We start from the raw sequence: 25,268 nt of genomic DNA on the forward strand, positions 1-25,268 counted from the left end.
TGTTACAACATTCCCTGTTGTCGATAGTGGTGCTCTGGAACTCCCTCCCTCAGGATGCTTGTTTGGTTCCTTTCCTGCTATCTTTCAGGAAAATTGTCAAAACTATATTCTGTTCAGATGCGCTTTAGATCAGAGTTTCCCAGACTATGGTCTGCAAGCTTCATTCAGATGGTCCGCAGTGTGTCTGTAAACATATAGTCTCTAGCACAGCACATTACGATTGTTACAGCAGGCAGAAAAGTCATTAAGTGGTCTGCCAAGACTCTCAGTAATTTTCAGGTGCTCTGTGGGGAAAAAAGTTTGGGAACCACTGCTTTAGGTGTTGCTTAACATGACATGGTAAGCCAAACTAGAATGGCTATAGCTTGTAGTTAGTGAGAAGAGAGATTAACCACAAGCCCGGGGTTTGTATGACATGCCAAGCCAAGCCTTGATTTAGCTTAGCATGGGGCAGGAGCACTGACACTTTGGAATTCCCTCCCCTTAAATATTAGACAGGCATCATCTCTGTTATCTTTTTGGTCCCTACCAAAGACCTTCCTCTTTCAACAAGCCTTTTAAGAAGAGACCTATTCCCAGTCTGCATCTGTGTTGGAATTGCTTTTTAAGATGTTTTTAAAGCTGTTTTTTAAAAGATGTTTTGTTTTAATATGTTTGTAAAGGTGTTTTGTTTTATATGTTTTAAAGTCTTTTGTTTTTAAGATGCTTTAGTTTGCTTTTAGTGTTTTTGTTTGCTTCCCTGGGGTCCTTCTGGGAGGAAGAGTGGGTTATAAATTTAATAACTAAATAAAAGGATCAAAGTGACTGCAAGCTCCTCTCTAGGAACTTGCACATTTTCATGGTCCTAGAAGCCATAGTTTGGCTTACTGTGTCATACAATCAGGCTGCTGTTGGATCCTCAGAGTCTGTTGGTAATTATTCTTTGAGATAAAATAAAAGGAAGATGGAAGCAATATACTGAAGAACTCTATAAAAGAGATGCAAGGATGACAAATTCATTCATGGAGGAACAGTATGATGAAGAACCAGAAATTTTAGAATGTGAGGTGAAAGCTGCTCTTAAAATACTTGGAAGAAACAAATCATCAGGAACAGATGGCATACCAATAGAGTTGCTACAAGCTACTGAGATTGAATCTGTCCAAAGTTTGAAAAAAAATTGTCAAGAAATATGGAAAACTAAACAATGGCCCACAGACTGGAAGCGTTCCCTATACATCCCAATTCCAAGGAAAGGGGATCCCAGAGAATGCAGTAGTTATCGAACTATTGCCTTAATATCCCATGCAAGTAAAGTAATGCTCAAGATTCTACAACAAAGGCTCTTACCATATATGGAGCAAGAAATGCCAGATGTCCAAATTGGATTCAGAAAGGAAAGAGGTACCAGAGATCATATTGCAAACATACGTTGGATAAAGGAATGGACCAAGGAATTTGAGAAGGAAATCACCCTATGCTTTATAGATTACAGCAAAGCCTTTGACTGTCTAGATCATGAAAAACTATGGAATGCATTAAAAGAAATGGGGGTGCCACAGCATCTGATTGTCCTGATGCGCAACCTATACTCTGGACAAGAGGCTACTGTAAAAGGACAGAATATGGAAAAACTGATTAGTTCCCCATCAGAAAGGGTGTGAGATGGGTGTATTTTATCACCCTATTTGTTTAATCTATATGCAGAACATATCATATAGAAAGCAGGATTGGAGGTGTGAAAATTGGAGGGAGAAATATCAATAATTTAAGATATGCAGATGATACCACACCATTAGCAGAAACCAGTAATGATCTGAAATGAATGCTGATGAAAGTTAAAGAGGAAAGCACAAAAGCAGGGCTACAGCTGAACGTCAAGAAGACTAAAGTAATAACAACAGAAGATTTATGTAACTGTAGTGGGAGACCAGGGTTCGAATCCCCACACAGCCATGAAGGCACTGGGTGAACTTGGACCAGTCACTGCCTCTCAGCCTCAGAGGGAGGCAATGATAAACCCCCTCTGAATACTGCTTACCATGAAAAGGTCTCCATAAGTTGGAATCGAATTGAAGGCAGTCCTTCAAAGTTGACAATGAGGACATTCAACTTGTCAAGGATTATCAATACCTCGGCACAGTCATTAACCAAAATGGAGACAATAGTCAAGAAATCAGAAGAAGACTAGGACTGGGGAAGGCAGCTATGAGAGAACTAGAAAAAGTCCTCAAATGCAAAGATGTATCACTGAACACCAAAGTCAGGATCATTCAGACCATGGCATTCCCGATCTCTATGTATGGATGTGAAAGTTGGACAGTGGAAAAAACAGATAAGAGAAAAATCAACTCATTTGAAATGTGGTGTTGTAGGGGAGCTTTGCACATACCATGGACCGCGAAAAAGACAAATAATTGGGTCATAGAACAAAATAAACCAGAACTATCATTAGAAGCTAAAATGATGAAACTGATGTTATCATACTTTGGACATATAATGAGAAGACATGATTCACTAGAAAAGACAATAATGCTGGGGAAAACAGAAGGGAGCAGAAAAAGAGGAAGACCAAACAAGAGATGGATTGATTCCATAAAGGAAGCCACAGACCTGAACTTACAAGATCTGAACAGGGTGGTTTATGACAGATGCTATTGGAGGTTGCTGATTAATAGGGTCGCCTTAAGTCGTAATCAACTTGAAGGCATATAAAAGCCCCCAAAGCTGTAAAAACACATTTTTTTCATTAAATTAAGGTGGGGAACTAAAACACCACATAACAATGCACATGTCGTCATACTTGACGACTACCCAGAACATGAAGTTGTGAAAGACGGACACATAGGTTTTATTATTTTTTTCCAGTGCTATCAGGAGGGAGAGGCATTTGACCTAATCTGTCAACAGAGGGTTTAAGTGTGTTGTTTCTTTTTATTTGATTTTATTGTTAGTGTATTTATTTGGTTTGTGAACTGTTGGGGAAGTGGTTAGGAAGCAGCATATAAATATTTACATAGATAAAGGTTTGTGTGTAGCAGATAGCCTGACCTGCTAGTAACAAACTGTTAAAAAATGTGGTGGAGAATGGAGTGGGAGAATGAAGTGGGAAGGAAAGAGATCTCCGTTCCCTGTGCCCCACCTCTTGAGAGATTGGGGAGGGAAGCAGTAGAGAGTCTTCTTCCTCTGTTCTGCCACTCCAGAAATAGGGTTGGGGATGAAGGTGAAGAGTGGGGAGAAGAATTATTGCAGAATGTAATGGGTCAACCAAGATAGACCAAACTGCTTAGTCTGTGATTGTGACTTCTGAAACTTGGTAAGAGTAGAGGTTTAAGTTCTTCATTCATTCAAAAGATTCCACCCATGTAAATACTTCAGTGATTCTCAGAAGCCTGAAATCATATTTATGTCTGCAAGCTTTTAGTGCGCAAATAACCAGGTAGCTGAGGTAACCTGAGGCCCTATGCTACAAGCAGAGACACAAAGGCTTGTCAGCAACCAAGCATTCATTCCTCAACCACCCGCAAAAAGACCTTTAGGTACCAGTGGGACTCTCCAAGAGGTTGAGACCATTTTGCTCTGTCGTCAGATTGGACATTGTTTCAACAGGACATTGTGAATCCTACCACCACACTACTGGTTTTAAACCCAGCTAAGGGTTGGTTGTTCTTTGCTTGATGCGGTTGTTATTTGCTTGTGATATACAATAAGATGGATTGCAGGGCTGTGGAGTCGGTACGCCAAACCTTTGACTCCGACTCCTCTTTCTACTGTCCGACTCTGACTCCATCCAAAATTGCTTCCGACTCTTTTTAAATTGGAAGCTCTCATAGGAGCATTTTTATCGCTGCCTGAATATGCATTGATCTTGGCATCACAGCATTTGTCTTCATCTGGGTCCTGTGTCATACACTGACACACAAAATGTTTTCCATCCTGAGTTATGGTGAAATGCTCAAATACAGCTGACTTCGTGGGAAGCTTCTTTGACATTGTGAATTTATATTAAAAAAAAATTGTCAATCAAAATTTATTTTGAAGTCGGAGTCGGTACATTTCTATCGACTCTGACTCCACCCAAAATTTCTTCCAACTCCATGACTCCGACTCCACAGCCCTGATGGATTGCATGAGCTGGTCTTGGAGATGGTCCTACATTGCCTTTTGGTCCCAAAATGTTAAAGGGCTGTTCAGTGGAGGCAGGCCAGGATGGTGGTGGTGGATGTATCCACTTAATAGTAGTGGTGAGAAGGAAGACTTGATTTGGCTAGTTGGTCTCCCATTTCTCTCACGATGCAGTTGTACAACATGTCAGCAGAGGCTGCTTCCTACAGCTTACTAAGCCTAAGTGGTACATGCTATGGTAACCTCGCGTCTGGACTACTGCAATGCGCTTTACGTAGGGCTACCTTTGAAGACGGTTTGGAAGCTACAGCTAGTGCAAAATGCGGCGGCCAGACTGCTAACAAGAACCAAGCGGTCTGAGCATATAACACCTGTGCTGGCTCACCTGCACTGGTTTCCAATATGCTTCCGGGCCAGATTCAAAGTGTTGGTACTCACCTATAAAGCCTTATACGGCGCGGGACCACGATATCTGTCGGAACGCCTCTCCCGATATGAACCGGCCCCTACACTACGGTCTACTATGAAGGCCCTCCTCCGGGTTCCGACCCATAGGGAAGCCCGGAGGGTGGTGAGAAGATCTAGGGCCTTCTCAGTGGTGGCCCCCGAACTATGGAATAGTTTCCCCGAGGAGGTGCGCTTGGCGCTGACACTATCATCTTTTCGGCGCCAAGTTAAAACCTTTCTCTTCTCTGAGGCATTTTAATTCATTTTAATTTTAAACTATTATAATCTGATTTTAGACTGTACAGTTTTTTGGACAGTTGTTATATACTTTGTTATACTATATTGTGTTATTTCTTATTGTATTTTTAATGTTCACCGCCCAGAGAGCTGTTGCTAGTCGGGCGGTATATAAGCTTAATTAAATAAATAAATAAATTACCTAAGATTGGATAAACTCCCTGGTAGACTGTGAGAATGCTGTGGGCATAATGTATCTCCGACCTCAGGAAAGTTTTTGACAAAGTGCCTCATGATCTTCTGATTAGCAAGCTAGCTAAATGTGGGCTGGATGGAACAACTATCAGGTGGATCCATTCTTGGCTACAGAATCATACTCAAAGAGTGCTTATAACTGGTTTCTTCTCAAAGTTGGGGGAGGTAATGAGCAAAGTACTGTAGGGCTAGGTCCCGGGCCCAGTGCTCTTCAACATTTTTATTAATGACTTGGATGAGGAGGTGAGGAATGCTTATCAGATTTGCAGATGATACAAAATTGGGAGGGATAGCTAATACCCTAGAGGACAGAAACAAAATTCAAAGTGATCTTGATAGGCTGGAGCATTGGGGTGAAAACAACAAAATGAAATTTAACAGGGATAAGTGCAAAGTTCTACACCTAGGAAAAAGAAACCAAATGCACAGTTACAAAATGGGGGATACTTAGCTCAGCAATCCTAGATGCAAGAACGATCTTGGAATTGTTGTTGATCACAAGCTGAATATGAGCCAACAGTACAGTGTGGCTGCAAAAAAGGCAAATGCCCTAACAGAAGTATAGTTTCCAAATCATATGAAGTACTAGTTCTTCTCTTTTTGGCATTGGTTAGGCCTCATCCTGGGTACTGCATCCAGTTCTGGACACCACACTTTAAGAAGGATGCAGACAAACTGGAACAGGTTCAGAGGAGGGCAAAAAGTATTATCAGGGAACTGGAAACAAAGCCCTATGAGAGACTGAAAGCACTGGGTATGTTTAGCCTTGAGAAGACTGAGGGGAGATATGATAGCACTCTTCAAGTACTTGAAAGATTGTCACACAGAGGAGGGCCAGGATCTCTTCTTGATCATCCCAGAGTGCAGGACACAGAATAATGGGCTCAACTTACACGAAGCCAGATTTCAACTGAACATCAGGAAAACCTAGCTGTTAGAGTGGTACGACAATGGAATCAACTACCTCGGGAGGTGGTTGGCTCTCCAATATTGGAGGCCTTCAGGTGGCAACTGGACAGCCACCAGTCAGGTATGATTTTAATATGGATTCCTGCATTAAGCAGGGGATTGGACTCAGTGACCTTATAGGCCTCTTAAAACTCTACTATTCTATGATTCTATGAAGTTTAAAGTTTTTTTTCTCAGCCAGTGGCAAAGGTTTGATGTCCTACTGCCATAAAATGTTCAAGCCAGTGAATCCTTTTAAGTACAGGAGACAAAACAAAACAGGAAAGGAAAGGAAAGAACACTGTTCTCAAAATTTTAAACAGCGATAATTTTAATTGAAATATGAATCATTATAAATGCCCTGACTGGAGACTCGTCTAATGCAAAAAAAAAAAAAAAAAGGCAGGAAGAGCCATGTGTTATTTATTTCAGAGGGATACTTGTGTGAACTTTTATGCTGAAACATTTCTGCATTGCTGCTGCCAATAAAATTACATGACAGTTATTTAGAATGCCAAATGGAAAATTCTGGAGACAGAGAGCTCAATTTACTTAATTTGTTTAATGTTTTTTGTAACCCAAGGATGTGATCCAAAGAGCACTTACTTGTAAGTAAGTTGCACTGAAATCAATAACATACTTGCAAGTAATTGTGCTTAAAATAGAATTGTAAGACTTTTGCAACTGATCACAGAATTGCCTGTAAGTTACAGCAAGATAAACTTAACATTTCCCACATAATGACTTAATCACAATTATAAATGCCAGTATCTTCTACTGGATATAGTAAGCTGAATAAAACTGAAAAATAGAATGCTAATATAGTTCTATCTCTGGATATTGCCATTATCCAACAAACACATTACATTGGCATTTATCTGAGGAATACAGAGGACTTCTGGCTAAGGTATAGGAGTGGGAGTATTGACATTTTCAGTTTCATTTATAGATTTTCTGTTGACTCTTCCAAAGGCCTTGGATATCCCAAGCCTCACACCTACTTTCAGTAAAATAAAAGAGATTTTTGTTGCCCTTGCCATTGGGTAAAGGAGCAGTACAACAGTTTCTGTCCTTAAAGCTTCTCCATATCAAAGGTTTAATATTAATGATATTTTTTGACAGCCATTGTGACACTCCTGTAATAAATATGTACACAACTAATTTACCAGCTGGAAGCAGTGTTAATTCATTGACTATTGGCTATGATAGCTGAATGAGAGGCAAACAACAGGCTTTTTCCATGCTCTGCCTATGACAGTTTAGTGTTGCAAACAGAATGCTAGACTCGATGGATGTCAGCCGTAACCAACAAGATCATTCTTATGTAGGGCCATCTATTCAAGAATGAGATGAGCACAGACAAAGGGGATGAGGAAGAGGGAGGAGCAGTAAATATATCTTTGTTGGCCCATTTTTAAGGTGTCACAAATGGGCCAACATGATTTACAATATTTATTTATTTATTATTTGATTTATATCCCGTCCTTCCTCCCAGCAGGAGCTCAATACTGTAAGTCATTTAAAATGTGTTGTTATATAAGGGCTTTATAGTATTGCCAATAGTAAAGCCATCAAGGAATGTTGACATGAATGGAAAACCATTATTAGTATGAATAATTCTATTTGGTTCTAGAATGTTTGGTATGATGATTTAGAGGAAGGAGGACTAGAGAAAGAAGATCTAATTACCAAGAAACAGCACAAGTGAATAATTATCTTTGTGGGACAGTAGTACCAGCAGTGGCAGTTTTGATTACATAAATATTGAATGCTGAGGTCTGATCTACTTCTGAGCAGTGATAACAAGAGGGATGGTATTCGAGGTACTTCAACGTTATCAGTTGTATAAAGGTTTACCCTTCTTATCCTGCTATTACTATCAGTGTTCAATACATGACATGTGGTCACAGCAATGCATTTTGATATGCCATAGTTGATATTATTGCTGCTTTCTCATATACTAAGCTGAGAATTCTGTGTAATGCAAGCATGGTATATCATAGTAGAACTACTATGGAAAAAATGGTTCTGAAGTGATGTAAGAAAAGCAAACATGACATTCTGTGGGGGTTCTGGGGGAAAAATGTAAAGCATGATGGTTTTCTAAACACTTTTATTCAGAAGTCAAGTTGATGTAGACTTTATCCCTACTTTTCTTTCTTTCAACCCTGTGCTGTTTAATTTCTACAGCAACTAGCTGGTTAATATTTTGTTAGAATGTTAATCTACATGATGCGCTTTAATAATGCTGGAGCCAAAAAACAAAAAAAAAAGCTTCTTATTTGTTTTACTGGACTGATTCCCTCATGAAAAAAAAAGTGATGAAATTACACCCCTGACAAATGTTCTTGTTTACTGTGCAACTTCCTCTCTTTTTCCTCTCTGTCCTGTAGGAGTAGAAAATGTAACCATCCAGTTGGATTTGGAAGCTGAATTCCATTTCACTCATCTCATTATGACCTTCAAGGTAAAGAATCCATAACATTCTCTCAAATCACAAATGAGCACTATGTAATCTGGTACTGGTCATGGATGGCAGTTAGAGGTTTAACTAGCTGTTTGAGAAAAAGACATATAACATCCCAGGTTCTGATGAGGAGATCTTTAAAAGCTATTAAAACTGGAATGCAAGAAGAAAAATAAACCATATCAGTTTAAAGATACAGGTTAATTGCCTTCTTCTACATTCCTAGATAAGTCTGCTTTGAATAAATCCCAAACACTCATAAAACAGACAAAGATTAAGGCTGCAATCTTAACTGGGAGTAAACGCCATTGAATTTAATACAACTTACTACTGAATAGTCATGGTTAGGATTGCAGCCTTAGGCTGCAATCCCATACACACTTACCTGGGAGCAAGTCCCATTGAACCCAATGGAGCTTACTTCTGTGTAAACTTGTATTGGATTGCACTGTTAGTGTTGTTTCTTCATACATGCCCTTTGCAGCAGTAATATGTAGCTAGCCTATTTTTGATGGTACCAATCACTAAATTTCTGTTTATTTTTCCACCTAATTGAAGGCAGTCCATTTCCATTTTCTCTGTTCTACTCTTTATATTTGCATCAAAAGCCAATGTGATTCTTTAAGACAACGGAAATATTGACTTTAGAATTCTTTCAAATTTGGCAGCTAAAATCATCTACAGGAAAAAAGAACATCTGTATACAAAGTGCTTTTGTTTCCTTCTGAACAGATGTCTTGGCAGAAAAGATGTACCCATATGGTTTTAAACACATTTTATTGGAGAGGTGCACAAGTTGGGCTCTCCTGAGATTTGCATTCAGAAAATATCTGCTGGGATTCCATTTGTTAGAAGTTAATACGTAGCTTAAGTGAAACTAATTTGGACATGTAATTTTGCACTAAGTGAGCAAGTTTTTTTTTTAAAAAGAGATAATAATCAATGCCTATACTTAAGAAGCACAATGGTTGTTGTAGAGTAAAAACATTTAATTAATTGACTGCCTGCCTCTTATCTGCTGTAATCAGTTCATCAATCTCTTACATTTAACTGTATTTGTCAGTTATCAAAACTTCAATATAGGTGCCTTTTTATGAATATACAAAACTGTCTTATGTTGGTTCAGGTCACTGGTCTGTATAAACCAGGGGTCCACTGATATTTTGGGCCAAGGGACACATTTGGAAGTCTAAGAAACTCTTACAAGCGCCCCAATATACCAATTTAATAGAAGAAAAATTGGTGTTGCTCATAGCTCCCCCTCCAAGAGGCAAAGCACACTCCAGAACCAATAAACCAATGACAAAAAAGGCAACCACCCTTATCTAAACATCCCCCAAAGCCAAAAGCATCACTAAAAACAATTTGGAGGGGGAGAAGGCCTTGGTGGGAGACATGGAGGTATTTGAGAGCAATGGGCACCACTTTGGGGACCTCAGGTCTAGACCAAATGGCTCTGTAAGGTATTAGGAAGACATGTTTCTCAGCCCCGCTACCTGCTATTTGAAAAGATTAAAACCTGTGTGTGCAAAGTATTGCTCTACTAGTGAGCTATGGTCCTTATTATGTTAGTCTGGCTGATGCTTTTTTCTCTAGTACTGATTTACATGTGGCAAAATAAATTGTTATGCATCCTTATTTTTGCTGATACATTCTCCCTCTCTGGGACTTCATGAGTACCCCATCCATCAAGCAACACCATCCTTATACAGTCTGGAGATTTTGTTGGCACAGCTGTGCGTTATTCTGGTGCAGCCTGGACGACTGAATGAATATCATTATTAACATGCTCCTGGGCCCATAGGCATGTCGACCTGTTTGAGCACCTGCAATTACAAGAGGCTTATTGTTGTTTCAAACATTTTATGTAGACTGACATGCATAGTCCAAATTGAGGTCTAAGTGTAATAATTGTAAGAAGAAGCAGCAGTAGAAGGAGAGACAAGGAAAATAAAATAACCTTTCAGGAAATTGTTACTGATATTAGAAAATTATTTCAAATAGCAGATGAACAGTGATCCAAATAATTTGCAGCTTAGGATCCATTAAAATCTATTCCTGTTCTTCATTCTTAGACGTTTCGCCCATATGCAATGCTGATCGAAAGATCCTCAGATTTTGGGAAAACTTGGCAAGTATATCGATACTTTGCCTATGAGTGTGACACTTCATTCCCAGGTGTTTCCATTGGGCCAATGAAGAAAGTAGATGACATCATTTGTGATTCCCGGTATTCGGACATTGAACCTTCAACTGAGGGAGAGGTTGGTGGTATAATTGATTTGCCTTATTTGTGAGGTAGTATAGTATCTTTGTGATACTGATGAATCCCCATGTTTGTTTCAGGTAATTTATCGTGCTCTGGATCCTGCTTTTAGAATAGAGGACCCATATAGCCCAAGGATACAAAGTATGTATGCAGGCCTTTTATCTTCCTTTACATTCTTTAGAATTGCACTAACTGCACAAAATGCTTTCCAATAATTACCTCATATGTCACTTGTGGGGTAAAGTGCTAATCTATTGTCACAGAGAAAGAAATAAGGTTGAAAAACAGTTACCTGTTCAGGGTTATTCAATAATTCTGTGACTGAGCTGGCAGAGCGTAGGTCTTTGCAGGTTCATGTTTTAACATTACCTGCAGAATTGCACAACTTCTTACTCTTGCAAGTTAAAAAGTACAAGTTGTTGTAACAGAAAATGGGAAAAGTTGCATCCATGTACTGGCTTGCTGGAGCCAGTTTATTTCAACACTTCAACGCAGAGGTGGTTTCAGCTGGACTTCATGTGAACTCGGAAATTATTTGATTGCAGACTTGAGTGCTGAAGAATGTTCATTAACAGCCCACTGGGATCAAATGAGCTCTTAAACATTCATGCTTACAAGCTGACGAGAAGGTGCTGAAACGTCCTCAAGTATCCATCATGAACAACAGTGCAGATGAATGTATTGAAGTTTTTAATAGCTCATTAGAGCTAAGTGTGGTTAAATCCATTTTTCAGCCATACAGTAGGGCCCCGCCTCTTGGCTCCCCGCTTTTCGGCATTCCGCTAATACAGGTCCAGCGGGGCGATCAGCTGGAGCAGGGGCTGGAGCTCCCCACACTCCAGCTGATCTCGCCGGAGGAGGGGAAGATCAGCTGTATTGCGCTACAGCTGATTTTTTCCTCCTCTGGGGTGATCAGACCCCCATTCTACACCTGATTCCACCGGATGAGGAGAAGATCAGCTGTAGCACACTACAGCTGATCTTCTCCTCCTCTGGCGCGATCAGCAGGTTAGGTTCCAGACTCCCGTGCTACAGCTGATCTGCTTTTTGGCGGTTTTAGCTTTTCGACAGGGGTCTGGAACCTAACTTGCCGTATGAGTGGGGCCCTACTGTATATCTTCCAGCTTCATTTTAGCATGTACTACTAATGAGTGACATTTCCAAGGAACTTGCTACTGAACAATCTCCATTCATTTAAATTTATTTATTTATTTGAGTGCATTTCCTTCCCTATCCCAGAACCTCAGGGTGATTAAAATCAAGATGGACCAGGGCATGATTTTAAAGGGCACGATGCAGCAACTTTGCAAAAGCTAAGTAGGTCTGGGTCTGCTCAGTGACTGGATGGAAGACTGCCTAAGAACCATACTTAGACTGCTTTGATATCCATGATGAAGAAAGGCAGGATATACATGTAATAAAATTAATTTAACATGAAAAAATAGTTATTTAATAATAATATTTATATAAATTTAGAGTGCTTAATCTTATATCCTCTGTGGCGCAGAGTGGTAAGCAGTGGTAACACAGCCGAAAGCTCTGCTCACGGCCGGAGTTCGATTCCAACGGAAGGAGGAAGTCGATTATTCAGTAAAAGGGGTCGAGGTCCACTCAGCCTTCCATCCATCCGTGGTCGGTAAAATGAGTACCCGGCATATGCTGGGGGGTAAAGAAAGGCCAGGAAAGGAACTGGCAATCCCACCCCATATATACAGTCTGCCTAGTAAATGTCGCAAGACATCACCCTAAGAGTTGGAAACGACTCGCACTACAAGTGCGGGGACACCTTTACCTTTACCTTTAATCTTACTGTGCCTAAACATATATTCACGCAAGGTTCTTGCTGAAGTATGTATGTATGTATGTTTGTATATATGCATTTTTATTTGAAGAATTTTAACCCCATAGGACAGTTTCTATATATCAATAAAAAGAAGACAGTCCCTGTTTACAATCTAAATGACACAAAACAAAAGGAAAATGGAATAGGATGGTGGGGGGAGGAAATAAGCAAACTCAGGTACCAGTTCTTAGTTACAAGGTCTTCTAATGATCAGTCAAGATGGAAACAGTTCAATGAGAAGAGGCGCCCAGCAGTTGCTGGTGTCTAAACTGCATCAGTGGAGCATCCTTGAATACCTTCTCTTCCCCTCTTTGCTTACACCTGATGGAATGTCTGCTTCTGGGTGACAGTTGAGCCTGACTTCCCAGCAGGTGATCCTGTATCCCTTCTCTTCTTCCTTCTGCTGTTGCCTGAGGGAATGTAATACTTTCAGGAGCAAGGAGAATAGCTGCCTTTCTTTCTCTGCTTTTCACATTTTTCTATGACCTGGAAAGAGAGCCAGTATGGCATAGTGGTTAGAGCAGCGTTACCCAACCTTTTTCGACCCAACGCCCCTTTGCAAAATCTTTTTGTGCCCAACGTCCCCCTCAGATTAAGTATATGCCAATGCTTCCTATTCTTCCCTTAAAATATGAGTAATGCATAAAAGGTATTTTCAATTATTATTACTGATCATTTTTATCATGCCTTTTTATTGCACTTAGATTGCACATTGAATTCTTAGTATGATTTATTAATATACATACATAGTTATAGAAAAGTAAATAAAATGAGATTTATTATAAAATACTAGTGTGATCCTTGAGCTTGATGAGTTTTGGCTAACTTCACAATATCTGGAGTATACTTGGATAGTAATAGTCTTAAGTCACCACGACTAACAATATCCAAACACAAAGAATACACTGTGTTACTTAACAACAAACTCATTCAGTTTACCAGCATTGTTTCGTTAAACAAGTTCATTTAAACATCACAGAAACAACGGGTAGCGAGTGTGTCCCATTCCTGAAGAAAACCAGCGAATAACTGACTGTCTGCATCACCTGTTTGCACACAGCACTCATCCATTGGAAGAATGCGCCCTCCACCAATACACCCAGCTTATCAAACACTCTCTCGTGATTGGTTCCAACATCCCTCAAGACAGCATCGGAACATTACCTAATGCCAGGGCGTGGCTAATATCCCCATTCCTTGATATGACACTGGCCGCTATTCAGAATTTCTTTACTAAAGAGCACACACTATTTATAGTGTTATTTCCATGAATTGAGACTATTAAATACATTCTAACTGGAGACAAAAAAGTTTAAAAATTAATGATTTGTGTATTAAATAAAATTAAACTTAAATGCTTCAACTGTGGCATCAGACTGCCAAATATCAACGCCCCCTAATGAACCCAAACGCCCCCCTAAAGTTTGTAGTCATGCCAACGCCCCCTGAAAGGCTGTAACACCCCCCAGGGGGGTGCTACCACCCACATTGGGAATCGCTGGGTTAGAGTGTGGACTACAACCTGGGAAATCAGGGTTTGAATCCCCACACAGCCATGAAGCTCACTGGGTGACCTTGGGCCAGTCACTGCCTCTCAGCCTCAGAGGAAGGCAATGGTAAACCACCTATGAATACCGCTTACCATGAAAGCCCGATTCATAGGCTCACCATAAGTCGGAATCAACTTAAAGGCAGTCCATTTCCATGACCTGGAAACCATTCTTAGTGCAAATGAGCAAACATGCAGATTCTTGGAGCAAAGATCACAGCCACTGTTCTCCTCTCCAGTCCTGCTGCTGCTGTGCTACCCAGAATAAGCTATGGTTTGGCTTAGCATTATGTCTGAACCCAGGTTTATGCTTTCCCTCACTTCAGATAAACCAGAGTTCAGCTTAGCCCCAGGTAGTGCTGCAGCAGCAGCAGGATGTGGGGAGGAGCGCAGTGGCTGCACTGCCGATACTCCAGGAACCTACTTGTTCACACTAAGCTATAGGATGACTTAGCATTACATGTGAACTGGGCCTAAATGCAGATGTTTCAGTTTTAATGTTTATTTTAGTGGGGCAGGCTGTATGGTCTGAGACTCCACATAATATAAAGGAACAGAGCAATCCAAGCTATAGGAAGTCTGTGTAATTTACACCAGAGTCAATTATGCTGGTGTGACTTACCCCAATTCCAAACTCCATTCAGGAGTGGAGGTATTGCCAGCTGTGCAGGCGTGAGCCTGGCAGCCCTGTAGCCAGGGTGGGGGTAAATGGATGCACCCCCATGAGCTGTGCTTGCCCTCCCCAGTTTTTTAAAATTGTCTTTTTAATTTGTGACATGACACAATGACAGCCTGAAAAATGACAGCTTGTTTTAAAAACAGGACCAATTTAAGAACAGGACACTGGAAAATTCAGTGAATAAAGCAGGCCAAGTGCAAAACGAAAGCATCATCTGGAAGAGCCCCCAAGTCTGTTTACTCAAGTCTGTTCACCTTGACAGAGGGTGGATTTTTCATGATCCTGAAAAAAAACAGCCTGTAGTAACATGACCCTTCAAGAGTTAATTAGAACTTTTAGAAATATTATAGGCTAGGGTTAGACTCCATGCCTTGGACTTTCCTTTGTTTGCTTTTCAGTTTCAGTTGTGTTCTTTACCCAGGCAGCAATAAAGAAGCACATTTGTTTGCCTGCAGTAAGAAAAGTTTGTTCATTCTGCAGTTATTATGATGAGTAGGGTAGGACTGGGTGGATATTGCTAAAAGTTGAAATAAAGAGATAACAAAACGATCTGGGGGGAAATCTACATTTACCCTTTACTCTTTAAAATCACTCACTATATTCACTATCATAGTGGTTATTTTTTCTTCTTTTTCTTATGACAAAGGATGAAAACAGCCTTAGACAAATAGAAGCACTGCTGTGCACGCTACAGTTAGCTGGCTGGCTGGCCGGCCACTGAGGTTGTAACTCATGCCTAATTTCTGATGTTTCCCAATGTGTGCAGATCAGCATGAGGCAATTTCTAGGTTTCTGGGCAGAAAAATCAACCCAGCAACTAGTAAAAAAAAAATCCAATTGCTTTCCACAATTAGTTTCCAATTACTTACTTAGTCCTTTATATAGCAAGCAGGTAAAAAGTTTTCCCTTGATTGTCCAACAGGAAGGAAAATCTAAAAGGAACAAGAGTAGAAGGAGGAACTCTCAAAGAGGAGTTAATAAACACACCCTATAGTATTTATTTTCTCTCTACCCTTCCCAAACTTGTAGTATGGACACATTTGTTTTACAGGTGGAATCTAAACCTCCAATACCTAATCCAGCATCAAAGCCAAGCTCAGGAGCTCACTGTCATTACCAAAGTAGTTCAGTTCATGAAGAATCAGAACATGGAGACAGCCCACAGGTGAAAGAGGAATGTAGTGATAGGCAAAGTCAAACTTTGAAGTCCAGTATTCTGGGGATATCTTAAAACAGGGTGAGACAATTCAGCAGATTAAAATTCATTCATTCAAGGTAGCATATTGTCTTCATGGAGGAGGAGTGGCCCTGGCCTGGCCGTCGCATTCTCTCCACCAGTTAGCTGGGGAGAGAATTGGCCAGTGCTATGCACCTCGCCCCCCCCAAAAAATGCCTAACCTAGAAATATGGCTGGCTCACCTAAGAAGGAAGGCTGGCTACAGGCCGGCCTTCCTTATTAGCAGAGGGAAAACAAATGTTAAAATAAAGTTTGATTTATAACACCCTTTTTGCCAGTGCATCTTCCTCTGGGTTGCTAAGACACGTGACTGAGCTGAATGGAGTTTGGAGCAGGGTTAAATCTACTCTTGCTCTGTCCCATCTGCCCTATGCCCCACCACTCCCTTAGAACAGCCCTTTTTGGGGACTTACCCTGCCATCTGTTCTGCTGGTTTCAGCTACCCCCAGCTGAGTTGGCTCTGCCTAGGCTGAGCTGGGATGGAGGATTTGTGTCGACTTCATCTGGCAAAGCCCTGGCTGAGTCTGTTGCAGACTCCGCCCATCCCTTTGGATCTTGGGTTTGGATTACTCCCTAAGTCAGGCAAGTCATTAGATATCATCATGGTTGCCGATATACCTTACCAGGATAGACACAAGTAGATGTTATATTACTTTATTTGATTAAATTTGGCTAATTTAATTTTTTTGCCCTACCAGATATGTTAAAGATCACAAATTTAAGAATCAAATTTACCAAACTGCACACGCTGGGAGATAACCTTCTGGATTCTAGAATGGAAATAAGAGAAAAGTATTATTATGCCATTTATGACATGGTGGTCCGTGGGAATTGCTTCTGCTATGGGCATGCCAGTGAGTGTGCACCGGTGCATGGATATGATGAAGAGGTGGAAGGAATGGTAAATATTTATATTTCTTTCATGACAAAAATGTTAAAGTCAATCTGGTTGCAGTTCTGCCACTCATACTCTTAAGAAGTTTCCTTTTATTAACAGTCTCTTTCGGAAACTACCAGCATAAACAAAGGTAGCAAAACTAGATTTTATATGAACTTAAAATTAATATCGCTGGTCAAAGTAGATGACACATCAGCAATCTGCCACAATCATGTATAGAGTAGATGCTATTTTTAAAGCCATTGATTGGGGGAGATTTAGCACCACCCTGTCCCACGTACTAAAAAACTTGGATATACTGTAAAACAGTTCTAAAACATGGATATTCCTGTTCTGGGCAGCATATACAGACAGTTGAGGAAGGAGCCTCTGTTTCCCTTGTAGTCAACTGGCTGTATATTACCTTCCCAATCAAAGAGAAATAATTCTTCCTATTCCATTGCTTCCAATCCTCTGGATGAAGAAAAGACCCTAGAAATTGAAAAGTGCCTTTCTCTTAGAGATCAAAGGCTCATGTTTCTAGATATGAACGCTTAGTCAATTGGAGGAAATGAATTTTGCTTTTGTTTTTAATATATTCTGCCTCTACACGTGTTTCAATCTCTCTTTTTTAAATTAAAGGTCCATGGTCACTGCATGTGTCGGCACAACACCAAGGGCTTAAACTGTGAACAATGCTTAGACTTTTACCATGATTTACCATGGCAACCTGCTGAAGGTCGCAACAGCAATGCATGCAAAAGTAGGTGTAACAAAATAAAATTATGCTTTGTAAAATCTATGATACTTGTGTCTGATGAGCCTTTCATGAGAAGCTGTGCTCCTTTGCTTATAAATGACATAGATAAGGCAATTTTAACTGATTTTCCTAAAAATCTTCAGTCACAATCGTAATTTTGTAGTACAGAAAACATAAGATGGAAATTGTAAACCTTGGAGATGTAAAGATTTGCAATAGAAATGGCTGTGCAGCTTATATTTTTTTGAACAGTATCATTCTCTCCCCCCACCCCCAAATTCTGCACTGTAAGCTGCTTTGAAATTCAGGGTAGTTTGCAATGCAAATTTAAAGTACACAGGAGATACTCTTCATATAGGACTTTGAGGTTTGTAGTATCCCTGAACAACATTAGGGTGGCAGTACTGAAGACTTCAAATACTGGCTCCACAAGACATTTCAAGTAGTGGGGTTGCTTTGGGGCTTTCACAAATCCTTGTGTGGTTTTAAAAGTGCCTTCTGCATTGTGACCACGATGCAGTGTGCTTGTTTAGAAATTATTTATTTATTTATTTATTGCATTTGTATACCGCCCCATAGCCGAAGCTCTCTGGGCAGTTTACAACAATTAAAAACATTAAAAACAAATATACAAATTTAAAAACACATTTTTAAAAAGCAATTTAAAACCCCATGCTAAAATGCATGGGAGAAGAGGGAAGTCTTGTCCTGGAGCTGAAAAGATAACAGTGTTGGCGCCAGGTGCATCTCATAACAGAGATCATTCCATAATTTGGGGGCCACCACTGGGAAGGCCCTCTCCCTTGTTGCCAGACTCCCAGCTTCCCCTGGAGGAGGCACCCGGAGGAGGGCCTTGGATGTTGAGCATAGTGTACGGGTGGGTTCATGTCGGGAGAGGCGTTCCATCAGGTATTCTGGTCCTAAGCCGTGTAAGGCCTTATAGGTTAAAACCAGCACCTTGAATCGAGCTCGGAAACATATAGGCAGCCAATGCAAGCGGGCCAGAATCGGTTTTATATGTTCGAACTGTCTGGTCCCTGTTACCAATCTGGCCACTGCATTTTGCACAAGCTGCAGTTTCTGAACCATCTTCAAAGGCAGCCCCACATAGAGCGCATTGCAGTAATCTAACTTGGAGGTTACCAGAGCATGGACAACTGAAGCCAGGTTATCCCTGTTCAGATAGGGGTGTAGCTGGGCCACCAACCGAAGTTGGTAGAAGGCACTCCGTGCCACCAAAGCTACCTGAGCCTCAAGTGACAGAGATGGTTCTAGGAGAACCCCCAAGCTATGAACCTGCTCCTTCGGGGGCGTGCAACCCCATCAAGGACATATTGGACATCCACCAACCAGTCAGAAGAACCACCCACTAACAGCATCTCAGTCTTGTCTGGATTGAGCCTCAGTTTATTGTCGCAGCCAGACACTGGTTCAGCACATTGACAGCCTCACCTGAAGAAGGTGAAAAGGAGAAATAGAGCTGCATGTCATCAGCATACTGATGGCAATGCACTCCAGAGCTCCGGATGACGGCACCCAACAGTTTCATGTAGATGTTGAACAGCATGGGGGACAGAACTGACCCCTGTGGAACCCCATACTGGAGAATCCAGGGTGCCTAGCAATGGTCCCCAAGCACCACCTTCTGGAGCCGACCCTCCAAGTCGGAGCCGAACCACCGCCATGCAGTGAAATATGCTAATCCCATGTGTGTTTAATATTATCTTAAAGGCAAAAAACCCCACACCCAAACCCATAAGGCACCCCAGTCACTATGAAATGTAATGAATTTAATCTGTTCCTCCTGCTTGGGGACTCTCAACCATCCATCTCAGAAAGAAAGACTAATGAATCCCCCTTTAACTCAAAGAGCACCTTTCAAAACTTGAGGGTATTTCTTATCATTGAAAAATGTGGCAAATTTAAGCCCTGATCAGACGTTTCTCTGAATGTGCTTACTGTGGGGAATTGGATTGTGTCTGCTTGCTGCCACCTACTCAGTACATGCATTTGGCAGAAGGTTTGGAAGAGCCAAGGCACATAGGCTCTGTCCAGGCAGTTGTGGACCCTTGAATAGAAAGGATCTGTGATCACACAGGCAAAGTCTATATGCATACTGTTAGTAAACACATTACTGCTTTTGACCTTCTGCCAAATAGAGTGTGTTCAGACAAATATCTGAACAGTGCTCTTCCCATATTGGTGCTACTGTCTCCAAACTATCCTATAATGTGTCAGATTCCAAAGTAGTGGAAGTTCATAGTATAATTATGAATGTTTTTCATACTTCTGCTTCTTATAATTTTGGTGATCAGCTATTTAAGTTCCCAAACTCCCAATCCATTGTAGGCGAGAAAATCTAAGTGAAGGGGGAAAAAATAAGCAGGAAGGATCTGGGGGAATCTCAAGAAGATCCAGGTCTAGACACAACCAATACTCAGATACAGCCTGCATTTTGAATTGTTTTCATTTAAACGAACAAAGATCTAGTCCAGCCTTTCCCAACCTTTGGGTCTCCACATGGTGCTGGACTACAGTTCCCATAATTCCTGACCACTGGCCATGCTGGCTGGGCTGATGGGAGTTGTAGTTTTAAATAAATTAATGAAGCTATTTAATGGAAATTGTACTTTTAAAAGCAGATCAGTATTTGTTTCTTTATCCTAGAGTGCAATTGCAATGAGCATTCTGCACAGTGCCATTTTGATATGGCTGTGTACATTGCAACTGGAAATACGAGCGGTGGGGTGTGTGATGATTGTCAGCATAACACGGTGGGGCGTAACTGTGAGCAGTGTAAACCCTTCTACTTCCAGCATCCAGAGAGAGATATTCGGGATCCCAACATTTGTGAGCGTAAGTACATCATCTTTTAAAGGGAAACTGCATTTGATAGCCTGTTATAATCAATGAGAAGCCTGCTGTCATTTAATATGTGAATGTGATTTTGAAATAATGAACATGACTTAGCTGTTCTTTTTTGTCCTAAAAATGTACAGATGGAAGACTCACTGCATATTCTAGAAACACAGTGGGTTGTATTTGACTAAGTCATACTCAGAATAGACCTAGTGAAATCAATAGGCATAGCTAACCTAAGTCCATTTATTTCAATGGGTCTAGTCTGAGCATGACTTAGATGAATACAATCCTATGTACTTTTTCATAACAGTAGAATCTCCTGTATTCAAAGTGGAGTGGGAAATGCTCTGCCATCAAAATGTTTAAGTTTTGGATAAATGGGAAAGTGAGTTACCATTTGGTAGGGTGCAATGGCTTTAGATAGTGGGCCATTTTGTTGATAGAATTTTGGAAAATGAATTTGGTTGTATGCTTTCTGTACAGTAGCTATGATTACACATTAAAGAGCTGCTGTTTCTTTTAGCATGTAACTGTGATCCAGCTGGCTCCCAGAATGGTGGAATATGTGATCGCTACACTGACTTCTCAGCTGGTCTTATTGCTGGACAATGCCGTTGTAAATTATATGTGGAAGGGGAAAGTTGTGATTTCTGCAAAGAAGGGTTCTATGGATTAAGTTCGGATAATCCTCTTGGTTGTCAGTGTAAGTAAAGCAAATGATACCACTGTAGATTTGAGCAAGAAGAGTATTGCTAATTCTGCACTTCATAGATTTTGTTAATTTTAGACCTACCAGTCCATAATTTTCCTATGTAAATACATTTCCCACCCTCTCATTGTATATCTTTTACGGTCAGGATGATGTAAATTCATAATATCTTGCATTGTTTAGCTTGGATGAGACCATATTCTAGCCTCCTTTTCTGAGTGTTCAATTATAGTTCAGGGGTGCATGGGAGGGTTGTTTTGTGTTTTCATTGTTTTTGTTTTCCAAGCAAAGGAAGTCTCTCACCCTGTTCCTTGCTTACAAAAGGGGAAAAAGCCAGCACCTTTCAGTGTTCTGGCCAATGAGTGCAAAGGCACTGGGATGGCTTCCAAGCACTTGAGCATTCAGGTGGTGGGGGGCCAGTAAGAATGTACTAAATTTAAGTTAATCACCTTGAATATATTGGACTACTTGTACTTAGCTTTTGGCTGGTTCATATTTACTTAAAATGTCGTTTTCAGTGATTTCTTAGCAATGTTGGCTCCAGGACCTTGAGAGCCCACCCAGTGCGTGCCCTAAGCAAGGCAAGGTGGAGCATGCAGACTAAGAATTCTCTTAGGCTGTATCCAGTCAGACTAAATACTCTGTGCAAAGTGGAAATGGTTAGCACTGTTAGGGCAGTGGATCCCTCTTCTGGTCATGGGGCCCTGACAAACGCCCAGTCTTGCTATGCTTGGGAGATAGCCCTGATCCTTAGATCCTACCTCTACCACATTTCTCACTGCAGGATTATTTATTGTACAGACATCTGTGTTACAGCTTTTGTTTTGTTGTTCATACCATGTTTATCACTGATTGCAAGTTAGTGCTGATTGCAAGTTTTTTGTATTATTCAGTGTGACCTTTGGTCTACAGGAACTCCAGCTGTCTTCTTGGCTTCACTTATGGATCGGGTGGTGTGTGTGTGTGTGTGTGTGTGTGTGTGTGTGTGTGTGTGTGTGTGTGTGAGAGAGAGAGAGAGAGAGAGAGAGAGAGAGAGAGAGAGAGAGAGAGAGAGAGGCAATTTGTCAGTAAGTCCACAATGAAAATTAAGGGATAGTGTTGAGGTAAATATTTGTATTAAATGCTGTGCAAATTTATAACTAAAACAACTATCGCCTGATTTATTTACTTGTACTTCCTTATGTAGCTTGTGAATGTAACCCTTTGGGCACAATTCCTGGAGGGAATCCTTGTGACTTTGAGACAGGAAGCTGCTATTGTAAACGTCTTGTTACAGGAAGGCGCTGTGATCAATGTCTGGTAAGTTGTCTTGATTAAAAGAATAGAGCTTTTATTTTTATTTTTGTAAAAAAAAAAACACCTTTCCAGATAAAGTGCCCTTTGTCTATTTAGCTTCATTTAAAAGGTCCAAAATCATCGAACTCATTTACAGCAGCAAAATCCTTCAGGCAACAGGCTATAGGGCATTAGCAATATTTTATGGTACAGGATTTAAATTCACAGAAGCTGCACATGTTTGCCTTGGACCACCACACTGTTAGACTCGCAACATCCCCCTTAGGTTTCAGCTGCCTTGTCTCAGGGTGCTCATATTGTTACAGCATATGGAGAGCCTAAGGGGCTAGCCTGACCCGTTGCACTGGCTTTCGGTAAATTCCAAACAATTAAGCCAATAACAGGGATTGGGGCTGTGACCCTTCTGCCTGCATCGTCCCACTCTGACATCAGAGTTGATTAACCACTTCCTAGCAATGACTACTACTACTTACTTCAGTTTTACCCCACCCTTCCTCTAAGGAGTTCAGGGTTCCATACATGATTCTCCTCACTCAGCCCTTTATTCTCACAACATCCCTGTGAGGTAGGTTATAGTGAGAGTATGTGACTAAATCAAGGTCACTCACTAAGCTTTGTAGCTGAGCTGGGATTTGAATAGAGTCTAAGAAAAAGGCATAGCCTCCTCCTCCCTTACCTATGTTGACGGGCCCTGGAAGATCCATAAGGCATTCCTTTCCCATCTCCAGCTTATCACATGGATGAGCTCTTGGATAGTACATTAATACTGAGAGAACACAATGAAAGGAATTCAGTGGTATAATTGATTAATGATCATCTTTAGCCCTTGAGAGTAACCAACAGAAAGCATCGAAAAACAGCTCTGCTGGGCATTTTCATCTTTTTGCAGTACCTCGTGTTTGACCTGTGCTTAAGGTTAAAACATCACATTATACCAATAATGGTCTAAATCTTCCCTTGCAGCCTCAACACTGGGGGCTGAGCAATGATATGGATGGTTGCCGACCGTGTGATTGTGATCAAGGAGGGTCACTGAACAATAAGTAAGTCTCAAGTCAATAACTTGCTTGATATTTCCTTTCACTACAGAAGCATCTCATTCATCTTCAATTTGCCTCGGTTTTTAAAAATAATGATAATAATAATTGGTGTTTACATAGTGAATTTCAAGTATTTACAACACTTCACCCTTGTTAGCTCAGTAATTCTTAAAAGAGCCCTATAAGGTAGACCACTATTTTTATCATCCTTTTGCAAATGAGAGTGGCAATGCTTGGATCCAAACTTAGTCACGCTTAGAGTAGTGTGATTCTATTTAAGTCATGGCTAAATTAAGTCCCATCAATTTCAGTGGATCTCCTCTTCAGCATGTTTGAATTTAACCTGCTAGTGGCTTGCTGGTAGCCAAGCCATCTAGCCAGGAGGCTTCCCAGCATTCTCTCTAGACTAGATAGTCTCTGGATTATCATTCTAGACATCCCGCTTGTACATGTGGTGAAGGGCAGGGAGGAAGTGTGCATGAGACCAAGATCTGATCATACTGAAATAAAATTAAGGGGCCAAGTAATATGCTATCAGGGCCTGTTTCAGACAGAGTTAGAACTAGGGAGAGAAATTCAGTTTGGCTTGCATTTTAATGTGAACCTACCTAATTTACACTTCCTGAACCAATATGCAAACTGGAGCACAGCTATTCACACTTCTCCTAGTATTGCAATGCAGTTCTCCAACCAAAAATGTGTACAAAAATATTTATTTTAGGGGAAAGTGTGCAAAATGCATATATTAGTGAAATTAACATAAAATGCATTATATCAGGGGAAATTGCTTGCAAAACTGTGTATATTAGGCACAACAAAAATACAGTGCATACAAAAATGTGTATATTGGAATAAATGTTCATGAAGTTTTGTGAGGAATTTAAAAAGAAATTGCAAACTGACATGGAAACATGATGAACTGAAGACTGAAAAAATGAGAAGTGGAGAAACCATCATTAACAGATTTGCCCATCTCTCAGCAGAACTCATCTGAAAGCATAAATAGAACTTATGAAACTATGTAATACAAAAAACATGAAGCAATTCTAAAAATGCTGAAGACTAGACTTGAGACATTAAACTGACCAGCATGAGAACATAAGAATTGCTGGTGTGGATCAGACCAAAAGCCCATCTAGTCCAGCATTCTGTTTTCCCTCACTGGCCAACCAGATGCCTATGGGAAGCCCACAAGCCAGGCATGAGCGCAGTAGCATTCTCCCACTCCCGTTCCCCAGCAACTGGTATTCAGAAATATACTGTATCTGTTCTTCCTTAATTTGGTTCAGCTAGTTAGTTTACACTTGGGATACCTATTACACAATCAAATTACCTCAACACACATCTTCCTTGCATTTCGAACTTATTTGCCTGTCTCTACAAAGAAACAAATTCAATCAGGCTCATGTTTGCACCCCATAATTCACCCCTAGTTATTTGTTCCCTCTGCAGCTATCAGATGTTATCAAAAGTGCTATTAAAATTGTGTGGTGGAACCATGAAGCTGCATACCCTTAGAATGTGTTAATGGCACTGACTGCAAAACCATCTGAAAGTGGGTGTTTCTTACTAGCCGATGTCAAGCCAATACACTTTTCCTTTTTGTCTCTCCCAAGACAATGTGCTCATTCTTCCTGAAGATTCTCCTTAAAAACTACTGCAATTGAGATGCCTATTTTTACAATCCTG

At 40.6% G+C, this 25,268-nt stretch overlaps 1 protein-coding gene across 1 annotated transcript in view; it reads left to right on the forward strand.

The window, feature by feature from the left end:
• Positions 1 to 25,268, forward strand: part of LAMB1 (laminin subunit beta 1) — an 87,942-nt gene that overhangs the window by 13,842 nt on the left and 48,832 nt on the right. Inside the window, exons 5-13 of the mRNA XM_061640349.1 lie at positions 8,385 to 8,458; positions 10,534 to 10,722; positions 10,805 to 10,868; positions 16,734 to 16,936; positions 17,555 to 17,675; positions 20,340 to 20,528; positions 21,058 to 21,237; positions 22,430 to 22,542; positions 23,503 to 23,582. Coding sequence (XP_061496333.1) covers positions 8,385 to 8,458; positions 10,534 to 10,722; positions 10,805 to 10,868; positions 16,734 to 16,936; positions 17,555 to 17,675; positions 20,340 to 20,528; positions 21,058 to 21,237; positions 22,430 to 22,542; positions 23,503 to 23,582 — 1,213 coding nt within the window. The remainder of the gene's footprint in view (positions 1 to 8,384; positions 8,459 to 10,533; positions 10,723 to 10,804; positions 10,869 to 16,733; positions 16,937 to 17,554; positions 17,676 to 20,339; positions 20,529 to 21,057; positions 21,238 to 22,429; positions 22,543 to 23,502; positions 23,583 to 25,268) is intronic.

Source organism: Rhineura floridana, chromosome 8 (assembly GCF_030035675.1).
Source record: "Rhineura floridana isolate rRhiFlo1 chromosome 8, rRhiFlo1.hap2, whole genome shotgun sequence".
Taxonomy (NCBI): Eukaryota; Metazoa; Chordata; class Lepidosauria; order Squamata; family Rhineuridae; genus Rhineura; species Rhineura floridana.